The sequence below is a fragment of the Salvelinus sp. IW2-2015 genome, linkage group LG33 (assembly GCF_002910315.2).
Source record: "Salvelinus sp. IW2-2015 linkage group LG33, ASM291031v2, whole genome shotgun sequence".
Taxonomy (NCBI): domain Eukaryota; kingdom Metazoa; phylum Chordata; class Actinopteri; order Salmoniformes; family Salmonidae; genus Salvelinus; species Salvelinus sp. IW2-2015.
Window position 1 is genome coordinate 20,902,368 of NC_036872.1, and position 21,810 is coordinate 20,924,177.

Genomic DNA, 21,810 nt, shown 5'->3' on the forward strand with positions numbered 1-21,810 from the left:
ACAATCTGTTCGTGCTGTTGCGAAGACTAACAGAAACTTCACAGCTTCTGAACWTTCACTTCACTAAATTCTAGCATATTTGTATTGTGTGCCTCTGAATATTTACATGACTGCACATCATACAAATATTTTGTGGGCCCTCTTAACACAATTACCAAACTTTATGCTGGATGAACTGTGTTATTTTCTGAATTACATTTAGCTGACAAAAACTAAGAGAGGGAACGCAATGTCTTCAGAATAAATTTAAATGATTCCCTATTWAACAATTAAAAAGACGGCAAAGCAAAGAAAGACCAAATAGCATGCAATAATCCATTTCACCAGCTAATTGAGACGCGAATGAAGGTTCACTGAGTGACTCATGGCTGTGAGAACATGGTCAGGAAACAGCAGTACAGTAACATAAGCACAGGGCAACGTGGACTGGGCTGCCTGAGGGTATACGTTTCTGTCGGTCTGTTTGTCTGTGCAGCATATGGATCCAGTCTCCTGGGCCTAGATAGAGCCGGAGTCAAGCTGTGACTGCCTCAGCCTGTCCTCTTCTCTGACTGGGACTGCTTGGGAGTTATCTGGGGAAGGGTTTCAGTGCTACGCCATTCTCAAGGACCGACACCCTGCATGTGTGGGAGAGGTTAGAGGAGCGTTCACTCGCCTCAAAAGCTTATCTTCATACCTTTCACAATGAAAGTCAAGCAGAAAACCCTGTGTCATGGTAATGAGCTTTCTCCCTGCCTCTTCCAGACCAAGAAAATGTGATCTGGGGGCAGTGAGCTGGAACAGACAGGGCTCCAGGGTGTGTGGGTGCGAATATGTGCAAGTACGAATGCATTTGCTTGCGTTAACACAAACAGAGCATACTAAGTGACAACGGGAGAGCATAGGCCATTTTAACAAGCATGGCAAGCTCTGCTGATGTGCAATACAGCCTCTATATGACTAATTGAATATCAATCTCCATCACAATCGTCCATGGTTGGTTTACTACAGCACTATATCCCTGGTTGCCTTGAACACTACTGATACGGCTGTGAAATTTTGACAGACAATCCATTTTGATGGATGGAATGGTTTACCAGTAAACACCTCACCCACAGAAYAATAACAAGCCTATTTAGAACTGTACTGGCTTCCTGAGTAGACTCATTCACTGATTCATTAAAATTGTGATATATGCAGTGCCTCTTCCATCAAAGTCATTCACTTCTAAACCATTTGAAAATCCATTCATAGGAAAACAAAACACGAACTGGATTACTAGGATTGCGCCTCATGTTCATCCCACATTTTGTTACATTACAGCCTCATTCTAAATTGTATTAAATAAAAATCCTCAGTCTACACACAATACACCATAATAACAAAAACAGGTTTAGACATTTTTGCAAATATAAAATTTAAAAAACAAATACCTTATTTACATAAGTATTCAGACCCTTTGATATGAGACTTGAAATTGAGCAACCCATTTCCATTGATCATCCTTGAGATGTTTCTACAACTTTATTTGTATTTATTAAGGATCCCCATTAGCTGCTGCCAAGACAGCTGCTACTCTTCCTGGGGTCCAGCAAAATTAAGGTAGCTATACAATTTAAAACATTAGAATACATTCACAACACATTAAGTGTGTGCCCTCAGGCCCCTACTCTACAACACAAAATGTGTACGTGTGTGTATGTTTCTATGCATGTGTCTGTCCCAACAGTGGCAAGAAAAAGTATGTGAACCCTTTGAATTACCTGGATTTCTGCATAAATTGGTCCTGATCTTCATCTAGATCACAACAGTAGACAAACACAGTCTGCTTAAAACTAATAACACAAACAATTATACATTTTCATGTCTTTATTGAACACACCGTGTAAACATTCACAGTGCAGGGTGGGAAAAGTATGTGAACCCTTGGATTTAATAACAGGTTGACCCTCCTTRGGCAACAATAACCTCAAACAAACGTTTTCTGTAGRTGCGGATAAGACCTTCACCACGGTCAGGAGGATTTTTGGACCATTCCTCTTAAAACCMGTTTCAGTTCAGCAATATTATTGGGATGTCTGGTGTGAACTGCTCGAGGTCATGCCACAGCATCTCAATCGGGATGAGGTCAGGACTCTGACTGGGCCACTCCAGAAGGCGTATTTTCTTCTGTTGTTGATTTATTTCTGTGTTTTGGGTCGTTGTCCTGTTGCATCACCCAAAACTTCTGTTGAGCTTCAATTGGCGGACAGATAGCCTAACATTCTCCTGAAAAATGTCTTGATAAACTTAGGAATTCATTTTTCCGTCGATGATAGCAAGCTGTCCAGGCCCTGAGGCAGCCCCAAACCATGATGCTCCCTCCACCATACTTTACAGTTGGGATGAGGTTTTGATGTTGGTGTACTGTGCCTTTCTTTCTCCACACAGTGTTGTGTGTTCCTTTCAAACTCAACTTTAGTTTCATTTGTCCACAGAATATTTGTCCAATAGCGCTGTGGAACATCCAGGTGCACTTTTGCAAACTTCAGACATGCAGCAATGTTTTTTTTGTTTGGACAGCAGTGGCTTCTTCCGTGGTGTCCTCCCATGAACACCATTCTTGTTTAGTGTTTTACGTATCGTAGACTCGTCAACAGAGATGTTAGCATGTTCCAGAGATTTCTGTAAGTCTTTAGCTGACACTCTAGGATTCTTATTTCACCTCATTGAGCATTATGTGCTGTGCTCTTGCAGTCATCTTTGCAGGACGGCCACTTCTAGGGAAAGTAGCAACAGTGCTGAACTTTCTCCATTTATAAACAATTTGTCTTACCGTGGACTGATGAACACCAAGGCTTTTAGAGATACTTTGGTAACCCTTTCCAGCTCTATGCAAGTCAACAACTCTTAATCTTGGGTCTTCTGAGTTCTCTTTTGTTCAAGGCATGGTTCACATCAGGCAACGCTTTGTGAATAGCAAACTAAAATGTTGTGTTTTTTATTTTTTATTTTATTTATTTTTTTATAGGGCAGGGCAGCTCTAACCATCTCCAATCTCGTCTCATTGATTGGACTCCAGGTTAGCTGACTCCTGACTCCAATTAGCTTTTGGAGAAGTCATTAGCCTAGGGGATCACATACTTTTCCCAACCTATGTATTCAATATAGACAAGAAAAGTACAATAATTTGTGTGWTATTAGTTTAAGCACACTGTCTATTGTTGTGACTTAGATGAAGATCAGATCAAATTTGATGCCCAATTTATGCAGAAATCCAGGTAATTCCAAAGGGTTCACATTATTTTTCTTGCCACTGCATGTTTGTGTTGCTTTTCKGTTGTCGCTGTTCCATAAGGTGTATTTTTATCTTGAATTTTTTTACTTGATGTGGAATAGAGTTCCATGTAGTCATGGCTCTACAGTATGTAGTCTGTTCTCGACTTYGGGGACTGTGAAGAGACCTCTGGTGGCATGTCTTGTGGGGTGTTTATGGGTGCCCGAGTTGTGTGCCAGTAGTTCAAACAAACAACTTGGTGCATTCAACATGTCAATACCTCTCACACATACAAGTAGTGATTAAGTTAATATGCCCTCCACTTTGGAGTCCACCTGTGGTAAATTAAATTGATTGGAAATCATTTGGAAAGGCTCACAGCTGTCTATAAGGTCCCACAGTTGACAGTACATGTCAGAGCAAAAACAACGCCACGAGGTCGAAAGAATTGTCTGTAGAGCTCTGAGGCAGGATTGTGTTGAAACACAGATCTGGGGAAGGGTACCAAGAAATTTCTGCAGCATTGAAGGTCCCAAGAACACAGTGGCCTCCATCATTCTTAAATTAAAGACAGCTGGAACCAGCAAGGCTCTACCTAGAGTCCTGATGAAACCAAGATTGAACTATTTGGCCTGAATGCCAAGCGTCACGTCTGGAGGAAACCTGGCACCATCCCTACAGTGAAGCATGGTGGTGGCAGCATCATGCTGTGGGGATGTTTTTCAGCGGCAGGGACTGGGAGACTAGTCAGGATCGAGGGAAAGATGAACAGAGCAAAGTACAGAGAGATCCTTAATGAGACTGGGGCGCAGGTTCACCTTCCAACAGGACAACGACCCTAAGCACACAGCCAAGCCATGTCTCGGCATGTCCTTGAGTGGCCCAGTCAGAGCCCGGACTTGAACCRGGAGAGACCTGAAAATAGTTGTGCAGCGACGCTCCCCATCRAACCTGACAGAACTTGYGAGGATCTGCAGAGAAGGGGAGAAACTCCCCAAATACAGGTGTGCRAAGCTTGTAGCGTCATACCCAAGAAGACTCGAGGCTGTAATCACTGCCAAAGGTGCTTCAACAAAGTACTGAGTAAAGGGTCTGAATACTTCTGTAAATGTGTGACAAAAACAAATAAAAACAAATTGCAAAACATTCTATTACCCGTTTTTGCTTTGTCATTATGGGGTATTGTGTTTAGATTTGATGTGAAAACAACATTAATCCAGTTTAGAATAAAGCTGTAACGTAACAAAATGTGGAAAAAGTCYGAATACTTTCCGAARGCACTGTAGTGTGCTACTTTTGACCAGAGCCCTATGCCACTGTGTTATAACCAGGCCTAGACCTGACATGGGGCCATCAACAGGTGACCTACTTGTTGGGGTACTTGCGGAAAATGTCCTTGATGACCACGATGGCCTCCTGCACCACATAGTTGACCTTGGTCTGGATGAGGTCCAGCAGGGTGCTCACACAGCGCTCCGCTGATTGCTGACAGACAGACAGAAGAGAGGCTGTCAGCCAAACACAGAGCAGTCAAGGGAGACACTACAGTAACAATTGGCATTATTCAGYCTTTTGTTACCAGATGCATGAAAAAGCCCCAACCTTTCATAGACATTTATACTACACATGCTGCAGTAAACTCATGACACAGTCATAAGGCTAGCAGTAAAAATACTACAGCTAGCTTGACAGTTTGTTGTACTCGACTTGAAACATTATACTACAGTATATGACCCGTGTACAGTATATCATGACAGCGTTCCATCATCTCCTCGCTCTCACCTCCACTTTGATGGCACAGCGGCCGATGGCTCGGACTGCCTTCCGCACAAAGTCCACATCCACCTCAGTGGCATACTCCTTCAGCTCTGCCAGCACCTATGAAACCCCCAGCATGAGGTCACTGATACTGGCTTTTATGTTGTCTAGGAATCACACGTTACTGCTTGTCCATGTTACCTACCAAATGTTACTTACAATCAAACATCYTGGCTTCCATTGGAAGAAATGCTCTAATGAGATTGTGGTGTGTGTGTGGTTCACCTGGGCGATGTTGGCTTGAGACGCCAGGCGGATCATGATGTCCAGTTTCTCCAGCTTGACATAGATGGGGTCGTTGTACTTCACAAAGAACACCTTCATCTCATGCTTCAGGATCTCTGGGCTGCACAGAGAAACAGGTACAGTTGATATCAAAAGAAAAGTKACTAGCATTTTCAATAAATTAGTAGAATACAGCCAACACATTAAATACTTTGAATGTGCTGAGGAAGCACTGGTAGGGTCCCAAATGYCACCCTAATCCCTATAGAGTGCACTACTTTTGACCAGGYCCCAGGTAGCACACTATATACGGAATAGAGTGCCATTTGGACTGCACAAACTGAACAGCTGTAATTATCTGTGACTAATTTCTGTTGGTAGGCCCCCTATTTATCCTCAGGCCTTCCTACCGTTTCTGTACGATGAGGTTGATGTTCCTCAGGGCCACATACTGCAGCTCAGGCTCTGCAGACAGCAGGGTGACCAGGGGCGGGGCCAGCTTCTTCAGCAGGGTGCCATAGTAGTCCAGATCCTTAGGAAGCATCTCCATGAACTTCATCAGCACCTTGACCGCCGACAGCACCACCGCAGAGTTGGCATGGGACAGACGGGGGGTCACCCGCTCACAGATACTACAGCAGGAGGGAGAAAAGGGCAGAAGTGAGACAAGGGATGAGTACAGATTATGGGGAAATTGATATACATTACACTTCATATACAGCAGATGATGTGGAAACTGACAGGGAGAATCAGTGCGTCATAGATAGTGTAATGAATGAGGTGGCATCCTGTGCTTTCTGACCTCTGGGACTCGCGGTCGTCACGGGGGGTGTAGTTGGCCAGGCAGTCCAGGATGAAGATCTGACCCCACTCTGTGCACTCGTTGAGGGCCGTCAGCAGCTTGTTGATGGACTGGGGGTTCAGGTCCAGCAGGTTGCTGTTGGGGTGGGACTCTGCAATCTCAGACAGGGCTGCCACGGCATTCGCTACCACCTGACAGAAGGAGAGGGTAAGTTAGACTGCAAGAACACATAACCTAGTAGGCGGCAATGAGATGACGGAAGGAATTCATTTCCAAACAGCGATWCAAATCTGATACCGCAAGTACCCTTTTTTCTATACTGGGATAAACCTCCCATTCGTGACAAATAGTACTACAGCCCTAGAGCCAGTAGTCTAGCCCAGGGGGAGGTAGTCTAGCAGTCTGGTCAGCCTGCCGTGGGAGCCTCACCATGGGGTTGGAGTCAGAGATGAGGTCCTTGAGGGTATCCAGGAAGCCCTGGTCCTCCACCAGCTGGGCGTTGATGTCATGGAGCTTGGCCACGCACACGGCTGCAGTCTTCCTCACGTAGGGGTCCTCGTCCTTCAGACACTTCCTCAGAGGCTCACACAGGTATTCAGTGATCTTGTCCACGCGGATGCAGCCCATAGTACGAACAGCCAGGGCCCGGATTAGGGGGTTAGCGTCCTCACAGTCCTGAAAGGGGAGGAGAGTCTCTCTATGTTAGTTTTACACACTGAAGAGTATTGAGATGTAGCTACCCCAGTTCTCTCACTTGACAGTGAGACAAATATTTTGTGCAATAGGTCAGTGCTGTCTGTCTGACCTGGTGTTGTGCTTTACCTTGACGAAGGTGTTGACAGCCATGATGGCCATGTCAGGCTGGCTCTTGGCATAGTTCATCAGGTACAGGTAGACTAGCTTCTTCAGCTCCAGGTTGTCAGTCTGCATGCAGTTCACCACATCTGGAAACAGGGCACTGGGGGGGTGCCAGATAATTACATATAGAACCATGAAGGAATGACAGCAGCCCCTCTAGTGAAATATAGATTCCCTATGGAGGCAGCAGAGCCAGTATGGGCTAGAGGTCGACCGATTAATCGGAATGGTCGATTAATTAGGGCCGATTTCAAGTTTCAATTTTTGGACACCGATTTTTTATTTATTTTTTACACCTTTATTTAACTAGGCAAGTCAGTTAATAACACATTCTTAWTTTCAATGACTGCCTAGGAACGGTGGGTTAACTGCCTCTTTCAGGGGCAGAACGACAGATTTTTACCTTGTCAGCTCGGGGGATTCAATCTTGCAACCTTACAGTTAACTAGTCCAACGCTCTAACCACCTGATTACATTGCACTCCACGAGGAGCCTGCCTGTTACGCGAATGCAGTAGAAGCCAAGGTAAGTTGCTAGCTAGCATTAAACTTATCTTATAAAAAATAAATCAATCAATCATAATCACTAGTTAACTACACATGGTTGATGATATTACTAGTTTATCTAGCGTGTCCTGCGTTGCATATAATCGATGCGGTGCGTATCGTTGCTCCAATGTGTACCTAACCAATAAACATCAATGCCTTTCTTAAAATTAATACACAGAAGTTTATATTTTTAAACCTGCATATTTAGCTAAAAGAAATCCAGGTTAGCAGGCAATATTAAGCAGGTGAAATTGTGTCACTTCTCTTGCGTTCATTGCACGCAGAGTCAGTGTATATGCCATAGTTTGGGCCGCCTAATTTGCCAGGATTTTACGTAATTATGACATAACATTGAAGGTTGTGCAATGTAACAGGAATATTTAGACTTATGGATGCCACCCGTTAGATAAAATACGGAACGGTTCCGTATTTCACTGAAAGAATAAACGTCTTGTTTTCGAGGTGATAGTTTCCGGATTCGACCATATTAATGACCTAAGGCTCGTATTTCTGTGTGTTATATGTTATAACTAAGTCTATGATTTTGATAGAGCAGTCTGACTGAGCGGTGGTAGGCAGCAGCAGGCTCGTAAGCATTCATTCAAACAGCACTTTCCTGCGTTTTGCCAGAAGCTCTTCGCTGTGCTTCAAGCCMATCAACTCCCGAGATTAMGCTGGTGTAACCGATGTGAAATGGCTAGCTAGTTAGCGGGGTGCGCGCTAATAGCGTTTCAAATGTCACTCGCTCTGAGACTTGGAGTAGTTATTCCCCTTGCTCTGCATGGGTAACGCTGCTTCGAGGGTGGCTGTTGTCGTTGTGTTCCAGGTTCGAGCCCAGGTAGGAGCGAGGAGAGGGATGGAAGCTATACTGTTACACTGGCAATACTAAAGTGCCTATAAGAACATCCAATAGTCAAAGGTTAATTAAATACAAATGGTAGAGAGAGAAATAGTACTATAATTCCTATAATAACTACAACCTAAAACTTCTTATCTGGGAATATTGAAGACTCATGTTAAAAGGAACCACCAGCTTTCATATGTTCTCATGTTCTGAGCAAGGAACTTAAACGTTAGCTTTCTTACATGGCACATATTGCACTTTTACTTTCTTCTCCAACACTTTGTTTTTACATTATTTAAACCAAATTGAACATGTTTCATTTTATATTTGACACTAAATAGATTTTATTGATGTATTATATTAAGTTAAAAGTGTTAATTCAGTATTGTTGTAATTGTCATTATTACAAATACATATTTTTAAATTTTTTATTAATTAATTAATTTTAAAAATCGGTCGATCAATCGGTATCGGCTTTTTTTGGTCCTCCAATAATCGGTATCGGTGTTGAAAAATCATAATCGGTCAACCTCTAGTATGGGCCATGACTATCCATCGCATTGTCACATGTTCAGAGGTGAAACCCGAGCGCGGGTCTAACACAACTCACCTGACATCCTTCCCAACGGTCATGGAGGCAATGACCTTCTTCACAGCCTCCTTCTTCTTCTCCTTCTTATCGCTGTTCAGCTCAGCTTTCAGCTCAAAGATCTCTCCTACACAGATGGAAACAGAACATACCATTATAACAGATAGCAAAAGTGTGTGTACGTGGAGTAGTCATGCTTAATTCTTTAGATCAAGACCGGAGCGTGTATTATAACCAGTCAGTGAAGGGTGCACTGCACACACTACTGTTACTTTGATTACAATTCATTTCATGACAGGAACACGTGTATTGTTATAGAGATACGGTTGACCTAGAATTGCTTAAACACTGGACGAAGCTTGGTTAAACACTCCATAGAGGCTGGTCTATAGTGATAGGTGGGATGGACAAAGTGGTTGAGGGGTGGGATTAAAGAGCTCATGTTCAGTAATGTATTATTGCACATAAAAGTACCATGTATGTAAAATGTATGTATATGTAGCAGAAAAGCTGTAAAAACWAAAAATATGTCCTCCGAAGAGGGGGGTGGTGGTGAATGGGTTAATAAAAAAWATATATATTTATATTTTTWAAAAGTTAAACAAACCATGTACATCTGCAGACTTGTTCTATTTGAAGGGCCTACTGTACATGTAGGCAGTGGTGTAAAGTACTTAAGTAGTACTTTAAAATATTTTTACTTAAGTCGTTTTTTGGGGGTATCTGTACTTGACTTTATATTTGACAACTTTTACTTTACTACATTACTAAAGAAAATTATGTACTTTTTACAAAAATTTTCCTGACACCCAAAAGTACTCATTAAATGTTATATGCTTATCAGGACAGGAAAATGGTCCAATTCATGCACTTATCAAGAGAACACGTGGTCATCCCTACTGCCTCTGGCCTAGCAGACTCACTAAACACAAATGCATCTTTTGCAAATTATGTCAGTGTTGGAGTGTGCCCTTGGCTATCCGTAAATTTACAAAAACAAGAAAATGGTGCCGTCTGCTTTGCTTAATATAAGGAATTTGAAATGTATACTTTACTTTTGATACTTAAGTATATTTGCACCCAAATACTTTTAGACATTTACTCAAGTAGTATTTTACTGGGTGACTTTTACTTGAGTAACTTTCATTAAGGTATCTATACTTTTACTCAAGTATGACAATTGGGTACTTTTTCCACCACTGCATGTGCAATAGGTGCAAAGACAAACACAGACAGAGCAGAGGCTGGACTTCAACCTCTCCGCAGTGCAGCCTGTCCTCAGGTAACACTACAGATCAGTTCAGCTTCTCTCTGGGCTTGGATAGGAGTGTTAACTCTCAAACAGCACTCTGTCTGAGGGCTTAACCTTGAGCAGAACTTCCCCCCTGGTTCCAAGGGTAGAAAACCCATTAATGAGCCTCCCTCACACCTACACACAGACAGTAGTGATGATCTGCCTGACGGACAATAAATCAAAGRGAAGGGATGCTTATACAGCACTTCTGACTCCAATGTCTCATATAAGGCAAACAGACATGAAGAGACAAGTCTCCTTCATAAGAACTATATCAGTTTGAATGGTAGTGATTGGCTGGCTGTTTGGGGGCTGTTTTTGAAGAGGTGAGAGAGGATGCAGAGCGAGACAGAGAGCCGGGGAAAGCCAGAGGGACAGCAGGAGGGCTAACTTAAGGAGTGCTAAAGCCTGAGGCCCTAATCTTATTTAGAGGACAACCTCAGCTGTTCTATTCCTGCTTTCATCAGCCAAACACACATAGCCAGGCTGCTGCTGAGCCCTGTTTTCTACTCCTTTTGTTGCTTTCTCTTGGCTGCAAATACCCCGAACCTGACATYTATTTTTTGTGACAGTATGTTGTTGGGAACAATTCATTTCTAGAACATTCTCTAAGTCAACCATTGTAACACATGGTGGCTCTTTCCATAAGTGGGGTCATGAAGCCTGTTACCATATTTTGATTAGGCCTACACACCATTTAGATTAGGACCTAAAATCAAGTCATGACTAATATGATAAAAGTAGCCTAAAAACAGCAACTCTGAATGAATTTTGATACTGTAAATATATATATATATATTTAAAATTCACTTTTGAAAGTCAAAGTGGGCCAGACCTTTCTTGGTAGTGGTGAAATACTTAGAGTCCGTCATCTTGGATCCAAATTGCCGGTTCTCCTGCAAGAGAGAGAGAGAGAGAGAGCGAAAMAATGAATGAAAAACAGACACTAAGGTATATTTTTCCTAGAAGGAGAGGGATCTGCAAAGAAGACAGGAAACTGTAGAAGTGCAAGTGCAGGCAAAATAGGAGGAAGTCTTCATCACTTGGACACTTAGCTTTGATGTTTTTTTTTAAATGCGATTAGACATTGTCCATTGTGTTAAAACACATTGGTCGACCACCCCTAAAAAAGTTAAAACCCTCCTAGTCAGCAKATAGGCTGGCTGATTAAGTAGGCCTCTGACTGGACCTGTCGTTTGGGGTCCACGGAATCTCAGTCTGCAGCACACAGCATTATCCCTTTCCTGTTGTTGAATACCACACTTGATCKTCCACCTTCATGTGATGGATCTTCCCACTAAGAAAAAAACTGACTGTTCTCTGCACTAAAAAAACAACACTGCAAAGTAGCAGGCCTTGAAAGTAACAAAGCTCCTGCAAAATTAAAAACATTTGTCTCTTATTTCACTGGATTAACACCCCCATTCCACACCCAACTTTAGCACTTCAGGATGAGATTGGGCAATGGGTCTCACATGTTGATATAATGCAATATAAATGATGCTGTGAGTAGTCAGTGCATTGACTCTTGACTATTTCATCCATCAACATTTACCCAATTCTAGTACTTACTTTTTTTCTGCATGAGGTAATCTTATAGATATCAAAAGTATTAACAGTATGAAAAATCATTTAGACATACAAAACAACCAGAGTACTAGAAAAATGGCACAAATTACTACCATGTTATCACACCCTGCTCCCAAAGAGATAGTGCAGAAAGCACAATGCCTGTTGAGAGTCTGTCTGGTCGGGCATTGATAACAATGTTGCTGCCCACCACACTGGCTGGACAAGTTTGTAAATTACAGTGCTGTGGTGGTTCATTTGACAGGACCCTCATCAAATTCCCTGGGACCCCCCCCCCACACTACTCTCTTCCCAATCTCATGCTCTCACCAGAAGAAAAAAATAATTCACAATGTTAGCCTCCTCGCTACTGGGAAGTCGCTAGCTTGGCTAGAACTCAGGCAAGAGCAGTGGTCAGTCAATCTGATTCAGAAGCTGGAGAAATATATTTAGGTTACACCTAAATAGTTATGCTAGTTAACATTTTATTGAATTGAGGCGCATGAATAAAACGTGTTGCCTACATCCAAAGTGTAGGTATAAACTGTAACTGTATCATGGCAATCAGATCTGTAGCCCTTTGTGAAGAAATATCAACTAACAGTAAGCCTACATTAATTTCTGTGTTATGGCAATAACTGGCAGGCAACGGCCAGCGGMCATAATGCAAATGTAGCCTAAAACACTGACTGACTGCATTTAGCATGAAGTCAATACTTCCCCAAAGACACAATTGTCTGTAAATGAATCAATATTTTCAACAGTTAKCTAGTTAGCAAATTTGTCAAGGTCTAGTAAATGAGCTGAAATTGACAAACTGAGTGGTATCTCTGACAGCGAACAGAAGGCATTTGACAGCTGTCAAAAGCTATTGACAGATTGTTATTAGTTAGCAAACAGCTAGGTTACTAATAGTGTTCGCTAATTGGCTGGAAACTTAGTTACAACCGTTTCAAGTTTCAATGTCACGTGCAAGTACAGTGAAATGCATTTCTTGCAAGCTCTAGTTAAACCCAACAATGTATAGTAACGTTAGCTAACCTAGTACTAATCAATAGCAAATGCTAGTTTAACGCGGGGCCCCACTAAACTATTTGAATACCCTGTAACTTAGTTAGCTACTTAGCTATGACCTATGTGGATACGGTAGTGTTAAAAACCCTGGCWAACTATTGTTATCATAACTAACTAGCTACACATGTTCACACTTCCTCCTTGTCAGTCCTAGCATCGCTAGCAAACAGTAATAGTCAACAACTGCTAGCTAACGTTAGTTAGCCAGAATGGTTAGCATTTCATCGGCTTTACTCTCGTTCATCTTTAAAGCTAAAATTGTATCAAGACAAATCGAATGGCACAAATCAGATTTAAAACGMCTCTTTCTAACTTCGACTGATTACTCACGCATAATTGATTAGCCCACTCCATATTTGCTTGATGAATGAACCTGCTGCTCAACAACGACTGTTCAATTTGCTAGGTACTGTAGCTGATGCTATGCTGCTGTCTAAAGAAATTACCTTCTAAAGTAGAGGCTTAGGGAGCCTTTGCCGGGTTAGTAAAGCTCTTAATCTATCGACCTATTTTCAAATCCAACCCCACAGAATGAACGTGCCTACTGAAGTTAAAATTAGACACGACACAGAATAAAACAGAAAAGAAAATCGACAGCAGCTTACCGTTGCGAAGTGTGTGTTTAACTTGGCCTTCGTTCCCTCCCACTTGAATAGCTATCATCAATCATGGTGTTTTTTTACTTCCGACTTCCGCAATAAGGTAATTTTAGGTCGATAATAATTATGAAAATTACTAATTTGGTGAGAAGATTATCATTAAGTGGGTATCAGATCACATTTTTTTCACATCGTAAATAGACCAATCAAGCCTTTTTCTTGAATGTTCAGACAAAAATGTAAACTAGCCGTATTATGCCAAAACTGAGATGAAGCTTGATCACAGTTTTATTTAAAAAGATGAAAACATTTATCTGAATACCAAAATGTCTCTCTCTCTCTCTGTGTCACACACAAACACGCAGACACCTGCATTAAACAAAAAAAATGTGTACGCTAAATAGAAACAATGTGCCATGTCAATAAGGTCAGCAATGTGAGATATAAGAATGCTTCCGCTTCATCCTCTTCATCTTCCCTGGATGTTATGGTGCTCAGCACTGTGGAAAAGGTTTTTCATGACTTTTGGTTATAGGGCCTATAGCCCATGGACTTTCTAGTCTCATTTAAAAAGTTGCTTCAAAACCTAGTGCATAGACTAACTTCAGTCACCATTGGCATGATTAGAGGGCCTTTCACCATCATTTCACTAAAAGTTTCAACAATAAAACACAGTTGATAAGAGACAAATCAGAGGAACATATTTTATTACAAGAACAGCTTGACAGCAATTGATTTTTCAAGGAAGAGTGAGGTCTTGGTATTGCAGTATTGCTATTTAATACAGACAAATTCCACAAATGTAAAGTACTCGTCTTCAGTACATTTAATTGTCATTGTTTGATAGAAAATAACATCAGCAAAAGACGCTTCAACACAAAAATAAATTCAAATGGACATTCAAAATTGATGTGACGATCCGTTTCATTTCATTACTTTTTATTATACCATTTAGATAGAGATATCAGAGAGATAAAAGGGAGAACGAGCGAGAGAGAGAMAATTAGTTATTTTAAAAGCAGTGTTTGACAAACAAAAACCAAAAGCAACGTTGCACCCTAAGGAGAAAGTTAAACTATAAAATAATTTTGCAATTACAGTTGAATTGCCAAAGTCAATCAATAGACCATGGTTTTCAACATGTTTACTGGTAAAACCTCTGTCACTTGCTTACCCATCATGCATGTTTTAATATTTCAAACCCATTTGATAATTGAACATTTTAATTGAAAATGTATCAAAAACAAATATATGAAATAGTACTTTTTTTTAAAAAGACAGCTACATGTAAAAGCAATACAATCAAATGGTATTCTTCACTGACCCAACTTCTCATTGGGTCAGTGAAGAGAGAAAATATATATTGGCTAATAATGCAAACAGAGCCTACTTATGCCAGTGGAGGGTAAAATAAAAATGCAACTGTATCTTTGAGCAGTTAAAAGAATAGGCAGTGTGTAGGTTGGCTCCTCCCTGTGTAGTTATCAACAAAACCTGTGACCCTCTTGGATTGGCTATATTCATTGCTGGAGTGTTCCCTTAATACAGCAAAAGCATAACAGCATCTGCTGTATTGTGACTATTTGGTTGATGTGTGGACATTAATTGGCATGATAAAACATGTTAAAAGCAAATATTTTAATAACCAAAATCCTCAAGTCAAAGACACAAAAATACATGAAAACATTCTCAGAAATAGTACAACACCACCTATGGCCTCAAGTGTCTGCAGAGAATTGATAAGGTCCCTGGAACCRTGTGCATTACTGAACTATGGGCTCTGGCTAAAGCCATTAGGATAATGGAGAGCCACAGTTCTAACAACATTTTTTATTTTCCTTTTATGACTTATTCTGGGCCCTCACCTTCAGACTCTACATACATCATTGTTTTTCACTTCGAGCCATACCTGTAACTCGAGACCAATTCATAAATAAATAAATAAGACCAACAACATCCCTCCCTTCTTTTCATCAACAATGCTACCTACGTTCCCATTGACATCAGAACACCTGGTACATATTCCTATACAGTATGTACTCAGATTCAGATTGCTGGTGTGCACACACCACCTCTGCTTGTGCAATCCGATTACTGAAAACCCACTGCAGCAAAAGTCCCTGTCATTRCACTGTAAAACCATTCATAGTAGTTTTACAAGCTCTAAAGCCTTGTTAAAGTGTCAACCCCACAGTCAGATCCCTGGCCTGCTCTGTTATTGATAGTGCCAATAAGGCAAGAGTCCATAACAGGGGAGAGACATAAGCATTACACTTTCAATTATTCATGTACATTCTCCACATAAAAGCACTCAAGAAAAACCTACACATATTCTTAAGCCATTTCAATACACCACAGAATACATCACGATGAACAATCATCTACTCCAAACCAATCCAGCAAAACATGCACATGATTCAAAACTCAATCTGTGAATGACTTTCATCCAAATATGACACTTTTTACAACCACTAGATGTCACTGAAGACACTTTCATGAGAGATTGGTTTGTCTATGTATCTATTATACAAATAGATTATAATACATCTCAAATAAAATGGTTCTTTTAATTTAGTGTCGTTGAACAATTCTACATTGAGAAACAAACTGATGGTGATGGRAATGACACTCACGTTGGATGGGTGTTGTTGTTGGGCACTAACATTCTCAAACCACACTCAAACACACATTTTAAGGCAAAGGTAATTGTCAAGGCATTTCCAACAGCAATATTGCATAGCTAAGGCAGCATATAACCCCATACAGCAAATATTTACACATTTCATAATTATGTCTTGTTATATACACTATAACCACATCTTTATGCAAGTATACATATACATGTACAGTACCAGTCAAGAGTTTGGACACAGTTACTCATTCCAAGGTTTTTCTTTATTTTTACTATTTTCTACATTGTAGAATAATAGTGCTGACATCAAAACTATGAAATAAKACATATGGAATCATGTAGTAACCAAAAAAGTTGGAAACATATATTTTATATTTGAGATTCTTGAAAGTAGCCACCCTTTGCCTTGATGACAGCCTTGCACACTCTTGGCATTCTCTCAACCAGCTTCATGAGGAATGTTTTTCCAACAGTCTTGAAGGAGTTCCCACATATGCTGAGCACTTGTTGGCTGCTTTTCCTTCACTCTGCAGTCCAACTCATCCCAAACCATCTCAATTGGATTGAGGTCGGGTGAATATGGAGGCCAGGTCATCTGATGCAGCACTTCATCACTCTCCTTGGTCAAATAGCCCTTACACAGCCTGGAGGTGTGTTTTGGGTCATTGTCCTGTTGAAAAACAAATGATAGTCCCACTAAGCGCAAACCAGATGCGGTTGGCGTATGGCTGCAGAATGCTGTGGTAGCCATGCTGGTTAAGTGTACCTTGAATTCGAAATAAATCAACGACAGTGTCACCAGCAAAGCACCCCCACACCATCACACCTCCTCCTACATGCTTCACGGTGGGAACCACACATGCGGAGATCATCTCAGCCTCATTTCTGAGGCTGGTAACTCTACTGAACTTATCCTCTGCAGCAGAGGTAACTCTGGGTTTTCCTTTCCTGTYGCGGTCCTCATGAAAGCCAGTTTCATCATAGCACTGGATGMMTTTTGCGACTGCATTTGAAGAAACGTTCAAAGTTCTTGAAATTTCTGTATTGACTGACCTTCATGTCTTAAAGTAATGATGGACTGTTGTTTCTCTTTACTTATTTAAGCTGTTCTTGCCATAATATGGACTTTGTCTTTTACCAAATAGAGCTATCTTCTGTATACCCCCCTACCTTGTCACAACACAACTGATTGGCTCAAACGCATTTAGGAAAGAAATTCCACAAATTAACTTTTAACAAGGCACACCTCTTAATTGAAATGCATTCCAGGTGACTACCTCATGAAGCTGGTTGAGAGAAGAGTGTGCAAAGCTGTCATCAAGGCAAAAGGTGACTACTTCAAAGAATTTTCAATATAAAATATATTTTGATTTGTTCAACACTTTTTTGGTTACTACATGATTCCATATGTGTTATTTCATAGTTTTGATGTCTTCACTACTATTCTACAATGTAGAAAATAGTACAAATAAAGACAACCACTGGAATGAGTAAGTGTGTCCAAACTTTTAACTGGCACTGTATATACACATGTACATATATAAACACATTCATCCACTTAACGTAGTCTTTTGTACACATATTTTAGTGTTGATTTTCAAGTTGAGATAACTCTTGATCATTGGAAGTATGTTTCAGTGACAATGACATATGATCTTACTCTTGCCCCAGACTGCAGTTAACACATAGAACATAACGTGAAAAATACTACTTTGTATATTTCCACAATAAAAGCTCAAAAACTAATCAGAAGACATCACTCAATCATGGCCATGTGGATTGGCAGTGAGAAAGTGACATCATACATGTATGGCAATGAACAAGTCAGGATGCAGAGGGTTGGTGGGGGAAGGTGAGTAGAAGTGCACATATGGAATACGAAGTGTATATAAAGTCCAAAGGACTGTTAGATGTGAACATTGTACAGTAAATTATTGTAGAGTATTGTATTGATATATAAGTCCAATACAGATTAGATCTGTAAAGATGTCCACAGAAGGTAACTAGCAGAGGGTGAGTGGCAGCATGGAGAATGAGAGAAAGTATCACGCTCTCCACACCAGTATTGTGACAATCAAAGCAGACAGAGCTGCTGTGGCGTACACTGTCCACTAGAGGGAGTCGGTCCAGTTGACTTGATGATGATGCTAGTGATTCACTGCTCCTGCCTGGGGTTCTTTCCTCCCCCTCAGCCCTGACACTTCTTCAGCGATGCATATAGCACAGGGCTTTCAAGACAGTGCCTGCTTTGTATTAGACACTTTATGATTGAACAAAGCATCCCCATATAATGACAATAAAACCATTCAACTTAAACAATAGTATTCGATTCGGGATCGATCCTTTGGTAATAAATAATTCGGCTTAGAGTGCAAAGAATAGAATTGGATACTGAAACCCTGACTGTTATAGGTAGGAAAGGACCTGACTGCATGACAAAATGAGGGAGTGTGCGACATGCTCTATAAAAAAATAGTCTGTAGCCCGGTCTCCAGTCTATTTTAGACAGTAGTCAGTTTCATTTGACAACAGACTCTTCTATATCAGCATCATCAGGATTACTTAGTTGTGTGTTACATCCAGGCCTCAGTGTCCAAGCCGCTCTCTGACTCCACAGAGTAGGAGCGGTCCCTGTTGCCCATGGCGGGGGAGCGTGACTGGGGGTGGATAAGGTCGGCAAAGGCCTGGTGCATGGCCTTTCGTGAGGGTGGATGGTCGTTGGAATGGGAGCTCTGAGGGGACTGTGGCGGGGTGGGGGTCTGGAGGGGAGTATGGTTGTCCCTGGCCTGAAGGTCTCTGTAGCTTACTGGGGTGGGGATACGTGACGGGCTGTTCCCTGGCCGGTTGTCTGTACGGGGTCTGATCCTGGGCCTCAGCTTGAGCTTGTAGATGGAGGGCACCCTGTCAACCTTCTTCCCTGCCCTCTTGGGCCGGAAGACTACACCCCCATCAACTGCATCCCCATTGGCCAGGGGGGGAGGTGGGGGAGAGTACTCTGAGCGTGATTCACTCAGGCTTGAGCACATGGAGGAGCTCTCACTGGAGGAGTCTTCCTGGAAGGAGCAGTCCTCCGAGGGGGGTAGGGGGATGGGCGAGGGACAAGACTCTGGGGGAGGGAGGTCATCGTTGGGGTCTCCATCCTCCAGGTCGTAGGGGAAGCTTGGTTGGTGATCCTCCAGAGGGACGTCTCCCTCAGGCCCTGAGCCCCAGCCCAGCTGACCCTGCTGGCTCTCCATCAGCACCTCTACTAGAGCACCACTGACATGGCCCCCCCCATTCATGCTCCTGCGGTGGAAAGGAAGTTGTGAGGGGGCATGGCTGAGAGATATGCCCAGCTCCGAGTCTCTCCGGCCGGGCAAGGAGGACAGGAGCTCCCCTTCCTCTATGGAACTGGAGATGGCAGGGAGCTTCCTGAGACCTCCACCTCGCCCGCCCCAGCGCTCTGGTTCTGCGTGCCCACCGTTGGATWGTCCGCCAGGGCTATGGCCATGCAGTGGGGCCAGGGTATCCTCCAGGCCTCCACAGGAACGTGGGTTAGTTCTTTTGGACTCCCGGAGGTCAGGCAGAACTCCTACCTTACCCCCCACGTTGAGTGAGGAGMTGGAGGAGTTGGAGGAGGAGTAGGCCGAGTCAGTGACGTTAGGGTCAGCAGAGGCAGGCGTGGGCAGGGTTTGGGGCCCAACCCCCTGCTGTGGGTGTGAAGAGGCGGGAAGCTGAAGGGCCCCCCCCCCTGTGGGTCTACTAGGCCCCCCTCTGCACTGCCCTGTGTTAGCTAGGAACTCAGCCTCGAAGCTGCGGTACAGGTCCTGCTCTTTCTGGGGGTCCAGGTTGGGCAGGATCTGGAAGTTATAGCCTAGCCCCTCCTCCTCAGGTTCCTGTCGCTCAGAGCTGGCCCACCCCCTGTGGCCATGCCCATTGGAGCGAGTGCCGTGGGAGGTTCGAGGGGAGCGGGGTCCATGCCCATGGTGGTGAGGGGAGCGGGGGGAGGAGGAGTGAGGAGAGCGCCGGCCTGCCTGGGTGACTGTGGGAAGCAGCCTACTCCTCCCCACCGAGGGGGACCGTGGAGCGGGGGGCCTGGGAGCCACTATAATCTTCTTACTGAGGCTGCTGCTCTGAAGCCCTTTGATAGGTGAATTAGAGCAMGAGGACGATTGTCTCCTGGAGAAACCTCCATTGATTCTGGGGGAGGCGGGGGGCAGTTGTTTGGTCCTCAGCTCCTCTCGTCTGTCAGAGGATGGGGGCTGCGAGGACCCGTGACGGGGAGAGGGTCCAGGGCTGGCATCGCTGGTCCGACTCCGGCTGGGCATCTTCCCCTGGCTGTGGGAGCGCAGGGCCTGGAGCCTGCGAGGACTTTCGGGCCCAAGAGAGCGGCCCCTCTCCCCATGGCTGCTCCTGAGCCCGTCAGAGGGGCCCTGTGGGGGGCTGGGTTTGAGGATGGAGGCGGGGGCAGGGCGATCCCGGGAGTGGCTGCGTGTGCGGGGCATTGGGGMGCACAGGGATGGGACCTGTCCGCCTTCTCCAGGCCTCTCGATTATATGCTTCCCCTCCTTCCTGTTAACCAGCAGCACCACCTCCTCTCCGGAGCGGCGGGTGCCCCCCAGAGAAAAGCGGCCTCCCCRTGTCCCTCCTCCTACTCCCTTAGAGGAGGCTGTAGAGGAGTCGCTGTCCCCTGATAGACGGCGGGTCACTGGCAACAATGACGAGTCCTTAGACCTGCAGAACACAGAGGAAGACAGACAAGGAGTTAATTATAGTTGCAGTATCTTTGATTTATTTCTGGCCTGAAATTGTATCATTGAAATAAAATAAATATAACATTATATATWTTTTTTTACATTCATACTAGTTTGAGAAAAACAACTTGCTCAGAGCCCATTCTCCAACCCAGCACACCATAGTGCCTATGCCTCARCCCACTCCCCTGGCTTAGAAAGGTTTATAGTAAACACCATCCACCTCCAGTTCATGATGGGATCTGTGACCCCCAGGGATCATGAGGAACCTCCCTGCAGGCTTCTGCTGCTGCCTACCCTGACGGACACACGTAGGGCCGGGTGCTTCTCAGAACATTGGGCTGGATCAGGCTCAGGGATTACAGGGAAGATGAGAGCAAGTGGGGGCAGGATTATAGGCCCTGTGGATTTACTGACCCCACACACAGCCGCAGAGAGCGCTGCCTGCCCTGCTTTCCCAGAGCTCACCACACCACTCCACTGACACGCACCGGTGGGGCCCCTCGGGACAACGTACCATCCAAGACAGGATACAACTAATGACTTACAGCAAGATAGAGCATAATCAGTAGAGCTCTGTATCAGTGGCCAAAACAACAGTCTTTCAGAATCATGTGCTCTCTGGTAATATCCTGTAAGAAGAATTAACTATATCCGCTTTCTTTACTGACATTCTTTATGTAACCACTTCTATAATGCTCTGTGAAACCAGAACAAACAACCAAGAAAAGATTATTGTACGTTATATAAACAGGGCAAAATAAATTAGTGACAAGGTTGAAATGTTAATCAAATATTGCCTTTTAAAATAATGACGTAGGCAAACCAATATTGACTTAGGATGACTGCATTCTGACGGCTTGACATAACGAAGCACATGGTGTTTTCCTTCCCAGGTTAGCCCACCTGTGATCTACTTCCTAGGGGTGCAACAGTTGTCAGTCAGATTAACCCTTATCTAGTCTGGTGCACTTGGATGTGCCGACCTTG

The 21,810-nt window shown here is 43.3% G+C and overlaps 2 protein-coding genes across 6 annotated transcripts in view; both read right to left on the reverse strand.

Annotated features, from left to right (window-relative positions):
- Positions 1–13,544, reverse strand: part of ap1b1 (adaptor related protein complex 1 subunit beta 1) — a 46,432-nt gene extending 32,888 nt beyond the window's left edge. For 3 of the 5 annotated variants that reach the window (XM_023978393.2, XM_070437049.1, XM_023978396.2), the window contains exons 1-10: positions 13,187–13,303; positions 11,049–11,109; positions 8,941–9,046; positions 6,903–7,038; positions 6,510–6,755; positions 6,081–6,271; positions 5,689–5,910; positions 5,279–5,399; positions 5,018–5,113; positions 4,605–4,720 (exon numbers count right to left, since the gene is read on the reverse strand). In XM_023978393.2, coding sequence (XP_023834161.1) covers positions 4,605–4,720; positions 5,018–5,113; positions 5,279–5,399; positions 5,689–5,910; positions 6,081–6,271; positions 6,510–6,755; positions 6,903–7,038; positions 8,941–9,046; positions 11,049–11,109; positions 13,187–13,210 — 1,319 coding nt within the window. In that variant the 5' untranslated portion in view covers positions 13,211–13,303. Of the gene's footprint in view, positions 1–4,604; positions 4,721–5,017; positions 5,114–5,278; positions 5,400–5,688; positions 5,911–6,080; positions 6,272–6,509; positions 6,756–6,902; positions 7,039–8,940; positions 9,047–11,048; positions 11,110–13,186; positions 13,426–13,461 lie in introns of those variants that run through there. The other 2 variants (XM_023978394.2, XM_023978395.2) reach the window with 2 other exon arrangements.
- A 601-nt stretch (positions 13,545–14,145) lies between these two features.
- Positions 14,146–21,810, reverse strand: part of gas2l1 (growth arrest-specific 2 like 1) — a 42,558-nt gene continuing 34,893 nt past the window's right edge. Inside the window, exon 5 of the mRNA XM_023979452.2 lies at positions 14,146–20,800. Coding sequence (XP_023835220.1) covers positions 18,661–20,800 — 2,140 coding nt within the window. The 3' untranslated portion in view covers positions 14,146–18,660. The remainder of the gene's footprint in view (positions 20,801–21,810) is intronic.